This window comes from Neolamprologus brichardi, chromosome 8, assembly GCF_056152115.1.
Source record: "Neolamprologus brichardi isolate AB-2024 chromosome 8, ASM5615211v1, whole genome shotgun sequence".
Classification (NCBI taxonomy): Eukaryota; Metazoa; Chordata; class Actinopteri; order Cichliformes; family Cichlidae; genus Neolamprologus; species Neolamprologus brichardi.
The window spans coordinates 14,846,434-14,860,148 of NC_142111.1; the positions used below are offsets into that span (position 1 = coordinate 14,846,434).

A 13,715-nucleotide genomic window follows, 5' to 3' on the forward strand; every position below is an offset into this window, starting at 1 on the left:
TATACACCATCATGTCACCTGTTGTCTTTGGACTATGCATTTCAAAGCCTCAACTTTAGCATTTTGGCCAGTAACCAGGTTTGGGGGGTTAAATGCTAAGCTATCAGCTAAGGTTATCGAGCATGGTTAGCAAGGTGCATCAATGAAAGCACAGTTGCATTTTCATTTTTTAACATTTCTGGCTTTGTTTTTCACCTCTGGAGGTTAGTGCTTCATTTTGATCAGTTGCTTTCCAAAGTTTTCTCAGATGGTCCCAGTAGTCATTCTGTCTGCCCAGCAGAAGATCTGTGCTCTGCAATTTAAGGAAACACTGGTTTAAATCAAACCACAGGTTTGGTTTAAACTGCAACTTAAAATAGAGTAACGCTAATAAAAAATCAAAAGCCCCTCAGTGTTCACATTAGTGTTTGTGCAGTTTGAAGGTATGTTAACACAATGCCACAATTTTCCCAGGAGTGGATATCCCACCAAAGGTTAGACCATGCCATGCTCAGTGACATTACCAAAAACCCAAGAGATAAACCTCAGACTCTACAGGCCTTGGACAGCATGTTAAATGTTAAAGTTCATGAAAGGGGGAACAAAAGTTCATAAAGCACAATTAGAAAAAGACTAATAAAGTATTGCTCTTTTGGAAGTGCTGTTAGGAAAAAGTGTCTTCTGTCTAAAAAGATCATGTCAGCACAGCTTAGGTTTGCAAAGTTGCATCTGGACAAACCACCAGACTTCTGGAACAATGTCCTTTGGAGCAACAAGACCATAATGGAAATATTTGGTCATGATGCACAGCACCACATTTGGTGAAAACCAAACACAACATATCAGCACAGACACTTCATACCATGTGGGAGCACAGTGATGGAAGGGTGATGATTAGGAATTGTTTTGCAGTAGAAGGGTCTGGATACTTTGCAATCATTGAGTCAACCATTAACTCTTCCGTAAACCAATGTATTCAAATGTGAGGCCATCTGTTAAACAGTTAAAACCTTGTTGAAATTAGACAATGATCAATTGCACAGCTGCAAATCTGCAACAGAATGACAAAAAAAGAAAAGATGAAGGTGTTGCAATGAACCAGTCAAAGTCCAGACCTCAACCTGACTAAAGGTGGGTAGTGTAAACTGAAGTCCAGAAAACTAAAGGAATTGAAGCAACATTGCATTTACTACTGCTAAATTCTACAAGTTATAACCTACAAGCAATCGGTTGTGTACTTCATTTTTTCAACTGATGGTAAAGCTTCATGAAACTCCTTTTCACACCGCTGTTTTATGTGAAAAGTAAAAAAGAAAAATTTACCGGAGCATAAAATATCTGAATACATAATATGTTCAGTGAAGTAGCTTGCATAGCAGTGATGATAAGGACTTAAGCTCACACAAATGCAGTGTTAAACATTTACTAACTTCATTCATCAAGTTTAAAAAACAACAACAGATGTCTTTGGTGTCATTTAATTTGTGGTGATTTGATGCATCTGTTTATTCTAGGAATCCATGCACAGTTCAGGCAAACGACTAAATGCATTAAATTATCCTGTAAGCTAACAAAAACATGTTGTATATGCAGGACATAGTTTGACTGTAGTGGTTGAAATCCAGATTTAAAAAGCAGCTCTCAGGGAAGCTTTTTAGGGCCCCTTGTGGTATGGAGACCTGGGAAGTTATCGATTTCACCCGGTTGTAATCTAACCTTGACTACAGTACTGAGTCCGTTTTGGGGGAGCGTACATTATGTGGTAAACCGGCGCACTGGAAGCATCACTGTAAAAGGTCTCCTGGGAGCTCACTGCGGCCTTGCTGCGGGAGGTTATGATCTTTTCTTAAGCATTAAAATAATGGACTGTAACGAGATGACTCCTCCCGGTGCAAGCATCGCTCTGTAACGATAAAAGGAAGAACGAGTGAAGCAGAAATGTGACAGCACTTGTCAGGAGACTTCAGAGCACTGACAGCTCCCGGTTTGCCCGTGCAGGGGCACCAACACGGACGAGGAAACCCCGAGGATCACGGCCTCCTGTCCGGATGACACCGACAGGAGCCAGCCACACTGGTCTTTATAGCTAGCATTAGCTAAGCTAACAAATGTCTTCCCTGATTTCGAAATAATTGTAAATGGATAACTTAATACAGACAACTTTATTTGAGATGCGGGGAGCTCGGGGGTGTTAAGGAGTTTGCTGTCGCCGGTTGGACGGATAACATCCTTTCTGGGGTTGTGAGTGCTGTGAAAACTGCAAAAGGTTCTCCAGGTAAGACTTCTACTGTAGCTGGCGTTAGCTCGATTCATCACTTGACCCTAGCTAGTTTGGGCTGTGTAATAGGTTCAAATCCTACATTTTATAGGCAAAGTTTGAGTCGTTCTGCCGATTGGCATAGGATAAGCTGACAGTTGATAGGAGCGCATCGCTTTTGTGTTGTTGTTACCAGGATTTTGATTAGCACCTTTAGCTTTAGCCAAGTTTGGCATTTCTCGTCCACTCGATCGGTCAACAGTATCGAAACGGTTTTTTTCACCCACTATTATCAAGATGGTTTTGCTGAAAGGCTGCTCGAATTGGGGAGCTATTAGCCCATGGGATTGCTTTTGATGTTGAGATTGAGCTAGATAGTATTTCTGTTTAGGTAACTTATGCTTTCTAGGATTGTTTTGATACACAAGTGAACGGGCTTGCTGGGCTGCCTGCTCAGAAATGAATAGCATTATTTTATTATTATATTCTTTGGTGGGTTTTGAGCTATGACACGTCTCATATGTGCTCTCAGATTTAATTTCCTTTTTCTATTTTTTTTTCTTTTTGTTTTTGTTCTTTTTTAAAACCTATTTCTTGAAATTAATTTCAGAGTGTCACTTTAAGCAAATTTTCCCTGGTGTTTGTGTTTTGAGGAAAGGGTTCCTTTGAACAGCAGGCTGTGACGTTTGCTGATCAAATAAATGCCTAGGTTACCATGCAAATGTGACAAAAGGTGTTACATTTTCCCAGTCAGACCTCAAGCTTGTTGGGTCACTTCCCTAAATCAGAAAGTGCCACACAATTCAGTGTATGTCATTCTAACTTAGACCAGGTCTTCCGCATAAGTTAAATATTTGTGGCTCAGGAGGTAAAGCAGGTCATCCACCAATCAGGAGGTCAGTAGTTTTCCTGGTTCCTCCAGATTAAAAGTGCCTAGGTAAAAACAACTTGTGTGAATGAGACTTGTAATAAGAGTACTTTGAGTGCCCAAATTAACTAGAAAATTGCTATACAAGTACCAGTCCATTTACTGTTTATGTCTTACTTTCTAGGCATGATGGAAGGACTTCATAGCCAGGCTATCAGCCTGGATCCACGAAGGCAGGAGCTGCTTGAGGCTCGGTTCACTGGAGTCGGTGTGGCCAAGGTTGGAACATTTTTAACATTGTAATGGTTGTTTTGTTGCTTAAAATGACAACAGTTGCAGGTACAGGTCATTTCTGTGGATGCTGGACTCGATGCATGTTGTTTTTGCTAAATTTTGCAATTCTTGCTGAATTAATTCCTGGAATTCATCCCACAACCCCACTGTGAGTGCAATTGTGCTAACCTGTGTTAGTCTTTCAGTTGAGGTATGCTTAGAAGTCCTCTCTGTTTACAGTGTGCCCTCTGTTTAGGAGGTTTCTTCAGTGCTGTGATCTGTTTTCATGAGCTAAAGGTACAACAAGACAAGCTCTGTTTTGGCTGACACAGGAGCTGGCCGGCAGCTCTTTGTTTCAGTGGAGGATAGTGACACTTAAATGGCACAGCAGCTGAAGTTCACAGTATTGGCTGTGCTTCGCTGTACCCTGCTGTTGAACTGGGTATTAATAAGCGAGGGTGCACATCTGAGAAAATGGCAGCTCCTAAGAAAGCAGCCATTTTTATTTTTTATGGGTTTTTTTTTTTAATGCTTTGACCTATATTTTGCTCTTAAATTTATTGTCAGGACTGCTTGCTGTGGTATAGGAGGATAAATGATGTAAGGCTGTGGGTATGATACCAGTGGTATACAGTGGCTATAAAAAGTTTACACATCCCTGTTAAAATGCCAGGTTTTTGTGATGTTAAAAGTGATACCATAAGTCATTTTTCCCACTTTTCCCACCTTTACCTTACTTAACTCAACTGAAAAACAAGTATTAGGGGAAAAATATATAAAATGTCATATACTAAGTGTGTACACCCTACACTTTGTTGAAGTACTGTTTTGATCCAAGGGTTCAATATTCGTCTAAATATTGATTTAGATATATGCTTCAGGTGATTTTCGTGTTGAAAGGTGAAATTCGTCTTCACCTACAGCTTTCTGGCAGATGTCTTAAGGTTTTAAAAGCATGATACTGCTGCCACCATGCTTCAACTTGGATATTGCATTATGCCACTTATTTATTTGTGTTGTTGGTTTTTAGGTTTGTTTTGTTGTTTTCTTTCCTCTTTTTTTTTTTTTTTTTTGGTTTGGGGCTTTCAGTATGCATGTGTGGCCAGTCTCCTCAGATCAATGTAAATTTTCCACCCTTCTTAATTTTAAACTTGATGATTTAGCAAATTGTAGCTGGTCTTGGACATTTTTCTTTGTCAGAAATGGCTTCCGTCTTGCAACCCTACCCCATAGTCCTCACCGCCAGAATTTCCTGCAGCTCCTTCAGTGTTGCTGTAGGTCACTTGGCAGCCTCTCTGACCAGTTTTCATCTTGTCTTTTCATCACTGTTGTCCCATATTTCTGCCTTTTTATTTTATTTATTTTTTAAATGACTGGCTTCACTGTGTTCCATGCTACATCCAGTGCTGTGGACACTTATTTTTTTTATTTATTTATTATAAACCTTTCTCTTGACTGATGCCTTTCAACGATAACATCTCTTTGATGTTTGGCTTTTGCTCTAGTTTGCAACGGAGTAAATGTTGGGAAAATCCTGCTAGAGCAGCTGAACTTTATTTGGGGTTAATCAGGGTTTCTTTAATTAATGGCAGCTGTGTACCCAAGAAGATTGATTGCTGTGATTAAATCAAAAGGTGCTTTAAGAAAGCATTAGTTTAAACGTGTGGACACTAATGCTGGTTATTGTACTTTTGTTTTTTGCTTTGTTTTTGTTTGTTTTTTTTTAAATTAAATGACATGTTATAGGTCACATAACACAAGTTTGGAAATGAATGGATGGATATATATTTTTTTAACATTATAGATATCCACTGTATGTCTTTGCGTGCTATTTAGGACATTGCAGTCAAACTGTAGATGTTAATATAAAGGAATGAGAGGAGTTGTCTGCTATAGTTGTGACCTTGAAAAGCGTTAAGCTAGCAGGCCTTAAAAAGCATTAGCCTCCTGCCCCAGAAAGCCTGCTGTTTCTTCTTAGTCCCATCAGGCTGTGCAGAGTCTGGCCTTTAATGACTGTAACCAATTCAGCCAACTGGAAGTCAAGTGAAGATTAACAGGGTGATGTGCGCACTCACAAGGGTCATAGTGTGACAGGTGTGAATTCTGCCATAGTGGTTGGTGTTTTATTTATTTTTTTTATTTTTTTTATTTTTATTTTTTTAAATAATACTGCACTGTAGAAATCTGCAATGAAATGAATTGGGGAGTAATGCTGACAGACTCTAAACAGGCCACAGGCGTCTTGCTTTATCTCATGCATGCATTTAAATATCCCGTATCACACATTTTCAGTTCTGTCCATAAGAGTAGTTAATGATTAACCAATCGGGTCTTTGTCTCTCTTCTTTGCTGTAGAGTTCGGCCAACAGCGAATCATCCAACCAGTCTTTGTGCAGTGCAGGATCACTCAGTGACAAGGAACTGGAGGTTGGTTTTTGATTTATGTGTGTGCAGCTCGCAGGTTTTCAGTATTAGTTGTTTCGAATTAGTTATGTATTTTGTGTAGTACATGCAGTAGTGTATGGAAACACTTTGGTATGGTGGAGTGCTTGTGAATAATTTATCAATCTGGGTTTGTTTTGTTTTGTTTTTTTACACTTTAATTAAATAGTAACAGAATTTAATATTTAATGTGTTTAAAAGAAATTGAGAGAAAACCAATAATTAACCCAGAGAGAGAGGAAAAATGCTTTTGTAAATTTTAGTTCATTCTTATGGATAAATGGGGAACCTAGCTGGCTTAAAGAAACCCACACAAACATGGGAAAACATGTAAAGCCCTCAGAGAAAGAATCATTATCCAGACTTAATCCTGAACCCTCTTGCTGTGACGCAATGAGGCACAGCAATAAGCCAGCATACCACCTCATAGGCAAATTTAAAAACCTGGTATGACTATAATATGACTGGAAGCACTACATCAAAGTTTACTAAATACTAAACTCGACTCAAAAAACTGCTGTTAATGTTATTATAATTTTTTCAAAAGTTTATTTTAACTAAGAGACTCAAACTTAAAGCTCCAAGACTTACATTTATACAGTTTCTTTGCTGTTAATGTGGTCAATTCTAAGCTGCTTTTCTGTGTTTGTCAGACACCAGAGAAGAAGCCCAATGACAGAAGCAGGAAGAGGAAAGGAGACACCTATGACAACAACAGCCAAGGCAAGTCCGTCCACATACATACTTATGTGTATAAAGCAGAAATGCCTGTCTGTATTGGGAAATGATCAGCTGCTCAACTGTAAAGTGTTGCACCACTTTAAGTTTGGTGTTAAATAATTGTTTAAAAAAACTGGAGTCTTAAAATACAAAGTTATAAGAGTCACATTTACGTTTCCTTTACTATAAAAGGCTGCTTTTGTTTACAGGAAAGGGAAGAGCGCAAAAAATGAACGATTACTGCGATGTGAGTACAAACTGAAAGGACATAAGATGCTTTAGATTTGTTGAATGCATTGTTTCATTGATGCTCATTGTTTTCAGTTCTGAAGCTACTCTTGTCCTGGTTATATCAGTATTGCCCTTCATTGATCCTTTGCTAAATAACCACTCTGTCCTCTTTGTTTCTTCTCTTTGTCCTGTGGTCAGTTCGCTGGTAGCAGCGGCTCTGGCACCAGTCCTGCTCGAAGCATCCCTATGCTGGTGCGCTCGTCTCCTCAACATTCACTGTCTAATCCTATGGTGAGCACGGCATTCGTCTCTGTTGCACCTGTAGCCAGTGTCAAAGTCAACCGATGGTTGTGAGTTTTCTTCTTTTCTGGGAGGACTAACTGGCACATCTTTGGTTTGTCTGCATCACTTAGTCAGTGGAAACACCAAACAGTGATTTAAATTTATTTATTTTTTATTTTTTTATTTTTTTTTTAGTGAAATGGGAGCTAACTTTTCTAGTGCTGGTGTCATGCCTTCAGTTTTGGGCTTAACTGGCTGGGATTTAAAGCAGGGAACAGTCCGGAAGATCAGTGTGTACATTATACGAAACATTTGCTCGCACTAAATGTGTAAGCTTCTCTGATGGCTGCATTATATATTTGATAACTTGGTTACATGCCATAAGTTTTCCCCCAGCGACTAACGGGGGGGGGCGAAGTAAGCAGTAATTTATGGTGTTGGGGTTCTAAATGAAAGGAGCAATAATTGACTTTAAGGATGCCACTTTCATCAAGTGGCATCTTAGTCAGATGCCTGAACCACCTCAATTGGCTCCTTTCAATGTGGATTAGACCCCTATCTGCAGCTGTTTCAGCAGGCCAATGCTCACCATTATCTGCCAGAGTAGAGCTTTTCTGGATCCGGAGCATATCCAGACCTTCACCAGCATTTAGTCCCATCGTTTAAAAAAAAAAAAAAAAAAAATGAAATTCTCTCCACATTATGTTTTCCTTTTAATGCCTTTGAGCTTCTCTATAAACTGTTGATGCTGTCTGTGAATCTGGGTCTGATATTTTGTCCCCCATGTTCCTCTACTTTTCTTTCTTTCACTGTGAAATACAGCTTCAGCTCAACAGTCCTTCGTCCACAGGATCAGCCCACACAGACTCTTCATCTTGCAGCTCTGTTAAAACAGCCCCCACACACTCCTATTCCCATAAAGCCATCCAGGTAACTGAGACTGACCCAAATTACTGCTTGACACCTTGACTTTTCTTCTTTTCTTTTTTTTTCTTCTTCATTATAATCTCAGTCATGTTGAAGCACGTCCCTGGTTTAAGTGTTTTGTAGAGTCTGACAAAACTTGTAAGGTTGCAACACTGCACACCTTGTTATGCCATTAAAAAAGTACAGTACAGTTGGGATGTGGATACTAGAGTTAAAAGGGCATTAAAGGTCTCACACTGCTGGTTTTCTGACATAATAGTTGCAACACATCCAGCTGTTCTTGTGAATTACACTAATTGGCCTGATTTAAAGGTCAGCGCTTAGAAGTCACTTCTAATATTTGCGATACCAGTGGCTGATTTTGATTTAAATTTAAAATGATGGACTCCTTTGTTAGTGACCCAAGAGGTGTGTCCACCTTTTGAACGAGATGTTTACTGTGGGCTCGCTACCTTTTGATCTCCTTCCTCAGTCGGACCTGACGATCGTGAAACTGACAGCACTGGAGAAGAGCAAGAACTCTGACCTGGAGAAGAAGGAAGGGAGGATAGATGACCTGTTGAGGGTAAAATCAGCAGTTACTCAAATGTTTCTCTTAACAGATAGCTTGGACCATTGAAAATACAACTGTGAGACGAGTCATTATTGTCCAAATCTGTTGCTTTGTTTATTTGGCTAACAATGACAAATCTCTCAGTAATTAACCTTCACCAGTCCGCTTACAGCTCATCACGCTCGTTAACTTTTAAACGCCACTAGTTTGCTGACATTTACACCACTTTCATTTAAGCTACAAACTGAAATTCTGGCAGTTTTTCCCCATCGTGTCAGTTTAATAAGCGGCCTCGAATCCTTGCTGTAATGAGAATTGGTTGTCAGAGTGATGATGCGTGTTTTGGCAGGCGAACTGTGACTTGAGGCGGCAGGTGGACGAGCAGCAGAAGATGCTGGAGCGCTACAAGGAGAGACTAAACAAGTGTGTGACCATGAGCAAGAAGCTGCTAATTGAGAGGGTCGGTGTGAATATGAATTTGCACAAGTATGTTTGCCTGATTTGGGACACCTCTGTAGTACAATGTGAAAACCAAAGAAGTCAGTTTATGCATGTAAGCATTGCCCCCATGTAACTTGTAAAAGGCTTTATGGTGATTTAAGGTGGAACTGAAAAGTATTATTTGATAATAATATTTGATACGTCATATCCTCTAGGTTTTTTTGTTTTGTTTTTTTGTGCCTGCAATGTTTTACTCATTTATTTCTTTATTTGTGTTTGAAGTCAAGACAGGAGAAGATGGCATGCAGGGACAAGAGCATGCAGGACCGTCTACGCCTGGGTCACTTCACCACCGTACGCCACGGAGCTTCCTTCACTGAGCAGTGGACAGATGGATATGCCTTCCAGAATCTCATCAAGTCAGAACGCAAATGGGCACAAGCGTACATTTGAATTGTTTTTTTTTTTCTTTTCTATTCTGCATACCGAAATGCTTACGCCAGATTGTCCCTGCATGTTGTAGGCAGCAAGAGCGAATCAACTCTCAGCGGGAGGACATTGAGAGGCAGAGGAAGCTGCTGGGGAAGAGGAAACCTCCCTCCATGGCCCAAACGCCTCCACCCAACCTGGAGCACAACAAACGAAAAAGCAGAAGCAACGGCCAAGAGAGTGAAACGTACGGTTACAAGGAGCAGATCACTTTATTGTGTTATAAATAGTGGATTAATAAGCTTCTAGCCTGAATATAATGAGGTTTACTGGTCTGTGGGGGGCCAGTCATGCAGTTTTGTGGTGAGTGGTATTGATGGCTGTCAGTAAGCCGTTAACCTCAACCAGCATTGGGTGAAAAAATTTAGTAAGAGGTCAAATGCTGTATATTTAACTCTGTAAATCACAATTATTTAGACATTTAACATATTTTCTTCAGTAAAATCTCACGTTTTCTTTGCTTTCTGTTTTTAATATCTTGTTTATTTCTTATTTAATAATGCATTTCTGGCTCTCTGATCTCTCACAGGTTGTCACTGGCAGAGTATCGCGAGCAAGAGGAGATCTTCAAACTTCGAATCGGTCATCTTAAAAAGGTGCCAATGTTTCTTTTCGCTTTTGATGTTGTTTTTCCCACTTTTTTTTTTTTTTTTTCTCTCCTTTGGAGTCACCCGTTCAAACGATGAGGTAGGTGATAAATCTCTGCACTTGTATGCAGGAAGAAGCAGAGATCCATGCAGAGCTGGACCAGTTGGAGCGTGTGAGAAATCTGCACATTCGAGAGCTTAAGAGAATCCATAATGAGGACAACTCGCAGTATGTATCATCCCAGTTTAACATGCCCTACTCAAGCTCTGTGGTGTCTTTTTAAAGCAACAAATACTTTAACAACGTGTTCCTTTGTAGATTTAAAGACCACCCCACACTGAATGACCGATATCTGCTGTTACAGCTACTTGGAAGAGGTGGCTTTAGTGAAGTTTTTAAGGTAAGCCGTTGTTATTTACTTGGTTTCCATTCCTCATGAATACCTTTTTTGTTCCTTCTTTGTTTTCTAAACTTTGAGTGACGTACAGGAAGATAAGTCTTGCAACACTTCTGTATGCAGTAAACAGCTACTGTAGAGAATTCAATGGGAAATTCAGGCCAGTAGTAAGCTGCTTTGTATTGATGTGAAATGTACCTTTTTTACAGGCTTTTGATTTCACAGAGCAGAGGTACGTGGCCATTAAAATCCATCAACTCAACAAGAACTGGAGGGAAGAGAAGAAGGAAAACTACCACAAGTGAGTCTGTCGCTCTGTAAATGTGCTCTCTGCGTGTTATTGTGTGATCGGAAATATTTCTTTTATTTATACTCAAGTGATTCATTCGGACTCATTAATTTTTTTCGTTGCAGACACGCCTGTAGAGAATACAGAATCCACAAAGAACTCGATCATCCTAGAATAGTGAAACTCTACGACTATTTCTCGCTCAACACAGACTCGTAAGTGCTTCATTTCACATAAAGCTCACGATGTGGCACTAATGCGAATGCGATGATTATCTATAAGTGTTTGTTATTCGGTAGTGTTCAGTGGCAAAAACTTCAATTTTTATTTTCTCATCTGTAGTTATTATGGACGTTTAAGAGCTTGGGTTTCAGTTGGAAGTTTGTTCTGTGTAGTCTGTGGCAGTGGCTATGGAGGTGATGAGAGCCTTAGGTGACAATATTTAAGAATTACTTATTATTTTTAACAATAATACTATTTTTTTTCATAGTAAATACTAGAAAATGTTAAAACTGCTTTGTTTGATGAAAAGAAATGGAAAGCAGAAGCTTTGAATATTTGAATACCATAAAATGAATCTATAGATTTCCAGTAATAATAATTTGGCAGATGCACATGATCTTTTTTTTGTTCATGTCTTTTGTAAACTTGGCAAATGTTGCTGATATTATCACTTTTTATCACATCAGGCATCTTAGAATATGTTTGAACGTGTAGGTGATCATTGACGCCTTCACAGTTAACCCATGTGTTATCTAATCCGGTGCAGGTTCTGCACAGTACTCGAGTACTGTGAAGGCAATGACCTGGATTTCTACTTGAAGCAGAACAAATCGATGACGGAGAAGGAGGGCCGCTCCATTGTCATGCAGCTCGTCAATGCCCTCAAGTACCTCAATCAGATTCGGCCACCCATCATACACTACGACCTCAAGCCTGGTAATCTAACTGAGTTTTATGGGCAACACACAAATGTGTTTTCTATTCTAATTCAGTTAAACATAAGATCTCTGGCTATGTTTACAGTGTAGGACTCGTGATGCTTGTGAACCCTCATTTTATGTGTTCTGTCACCAGGGAACATCCTGTTGGTCAACGGCACAGCTTGCGGAGAGATAAAGATCACCGATTTTGGTCTGTCCAAGATCATGGACGATGACAGCTACAACTCTGCAGATGGCATGGAGCTGACCTCGCAGGGAGCAGGGACCTACTGGTACACACAGACACTTTGCACTGCATTTAGTCACCAAGCAACCAGTATGACTACGCAAGTTTAGCAGATGTGCAACGGTTTCACAGTAATGCTGCTAACTCAATTTTAATTCTGTATTCAACAAGCAGTTTAAGAATAAAGAGAGATCAGAAAAAAAACTTTTTTTCTCTGATTTATTATTTTTGTTTGTCTTGCTTACAGGTATCTACCACCTGAGTGCTTTGTAGTGGGCAAGGAGCCCCCTAAAATATCCAACAAAGTGGACGTTTGGTCAGTAGGGGTCATCTTCTACCAGAGCTTGTATGGACGCAAGGTAACCACTAACCTATATTACAATAGTTGTCAGGTTTCTGTTTTGTTTTTGAATAAATGAACTTAACAAGTCTGTAACTTGATCTTTTTCAAGCCGTTTGGTCATAACCAGTCGCAGCAGGATATCCTACAAGAAAACACGATACTAAAAGCCACCGAGGTGCAGTTTCCACCAAAACCTGCGGTCACCACAGAAGCAAAGGTCTGGTATTCATTTCTTTTAAACTGCAACAAACTCGTTGACCAGTTGGCATAACTATTTGCACAGTGTATTACATATGTTGCATTAACAGAACAGCAGTTAGCCTGAGAATTTAAAAAGTGTGTTCAGCTATAATGAGTCACTTTTGTCACGGTTTCCCTTCACAGGCCTTCATTCGACGTTGCCTGGCTTACCACAAAGAGGACAGGGTGGATGTGCTGCAGTTGGCCGGTGACCCCTTCCTCATGCCCCACATCCGAAAAGCCCTGGGCAGCAGCACACCTCCAGCACCTCCCATTCCTTCCACCTCCAGCTGCTACAGCAGCAGTGCCTCCAATTCGAGCTAGCTGAAAGAAACTAGAACAAAACCCCAAAGCCACGTGGAGACGTTACACCCTTGATGGAGCTCCTCCTTTGCTCTCTTCATGGCGAGAAAGCAGAGCGCATGATGGGAAGGAGGCATCTTAAAAGAGTGAATGGAACCAAAATAATCTATGGTGTGGCGTTGAAGTAGAATATGTGCCCACCACTGTTATTCAAGTGGTGTAAATGTGCCAGCCTCTGGCTGCGGGCTCAGTAGAACCCAAAGAATTGCCCATATGCATGCACTAACAAAACTTTGGCTCATTTCAAGAGGCTTTTTTACATGACGAATATATGAAGCACCTGAAAAATTGCACAACTGTGACAGGCTCAGAGGTATGCTATGTGTGGAAAATCTCTTGCCTATACTTGTAAAAGGCTTTGAAGAGGAAGCATAAATTAAATGTCACCCCATACTGCTTGAAATACATCGTCTATCAAAGTATTTTCAGATTAATAGTTGTCCGTTTTAAATGTGTTCTGATAGAATTGAACCTGGAACTTTTTTTTTAGGAAGGGCTCCGAGTGACGAGGAGTGACTGATGACCAAAGTTCGAGGTCCGTCGTCATGACGTGGCTTCTTTAAAAGGTCATAAATGACTTGACACAGAAGAGGGCTGACTCTAGAAGACTGACTTGTTTGACCAATTTGAAATATTTTACTTGATAACTGGAATTCAGCTTATTTTAATTGTTAAGTCCATATTTTTCCATGAGATTCACCCCCACCTCTAACGCTGTTAAACTTGAATGGTGTGTGGGTGGTGACTGAGTGATTGTTGTGATGCGAGGTAAGATTAAACTGAACTGATGAAACCATTAAAAAAACAAAAGAATATTTGGTTAACTGTGTGGTGTCTCGCTTCATTTTGGGAAATTGTGCAAA

General features: G+C 40.0%; 1 protein-coding gene across 1 annotated transcript; it reads left to right on the forward strand.

Moving 5' to 3' along the window:
- Positions 1–1,712: 1,712 nt before the first annotated feature.
- LOC102787066 (serine/threonine-protein kinase tousled-like 2) lies at positions 1,713–13,665 on the forward strand. Its single transcript, XM_006791213.3, has 21 exons — positions 1,713–2,254; positions 3,289–3,383; positions 5,733–5,804; positions 6,473–6,542; positions 6,749–6,786; positions 6,969–7,061; positions 7,875–7,982; positions 8,452–8,544; positions 8,882–8,992; positions 9,256–9,392; positions 9,497–9,649; positions 9,992–10,058; positions 10,181–10,278; positions 10,369–10,450; positions 10,657–10,748; positions 10,862–10,951; positions 11,506–11,675; positions 11,814–11,952; positions 12,154–12,265; positions 12,359–12,466; positions 12,634–13,665. The coding sequence occupies exons 2-21, from the start codon at positions 3,291–3,293 to the stop codon at positions 12,811–12,813; spliced, it is 2,106 nt and encodes a 701-aa protein (XP_006791276.2). The 5' UTR covers positions 1,713–2,254; positions 3,289–3,290; the 3' UTR covers positions 12,814–13,665.
- The last annotated feature ends 50 nt before the right edge of the window (positions 13,666–13,715 follow it).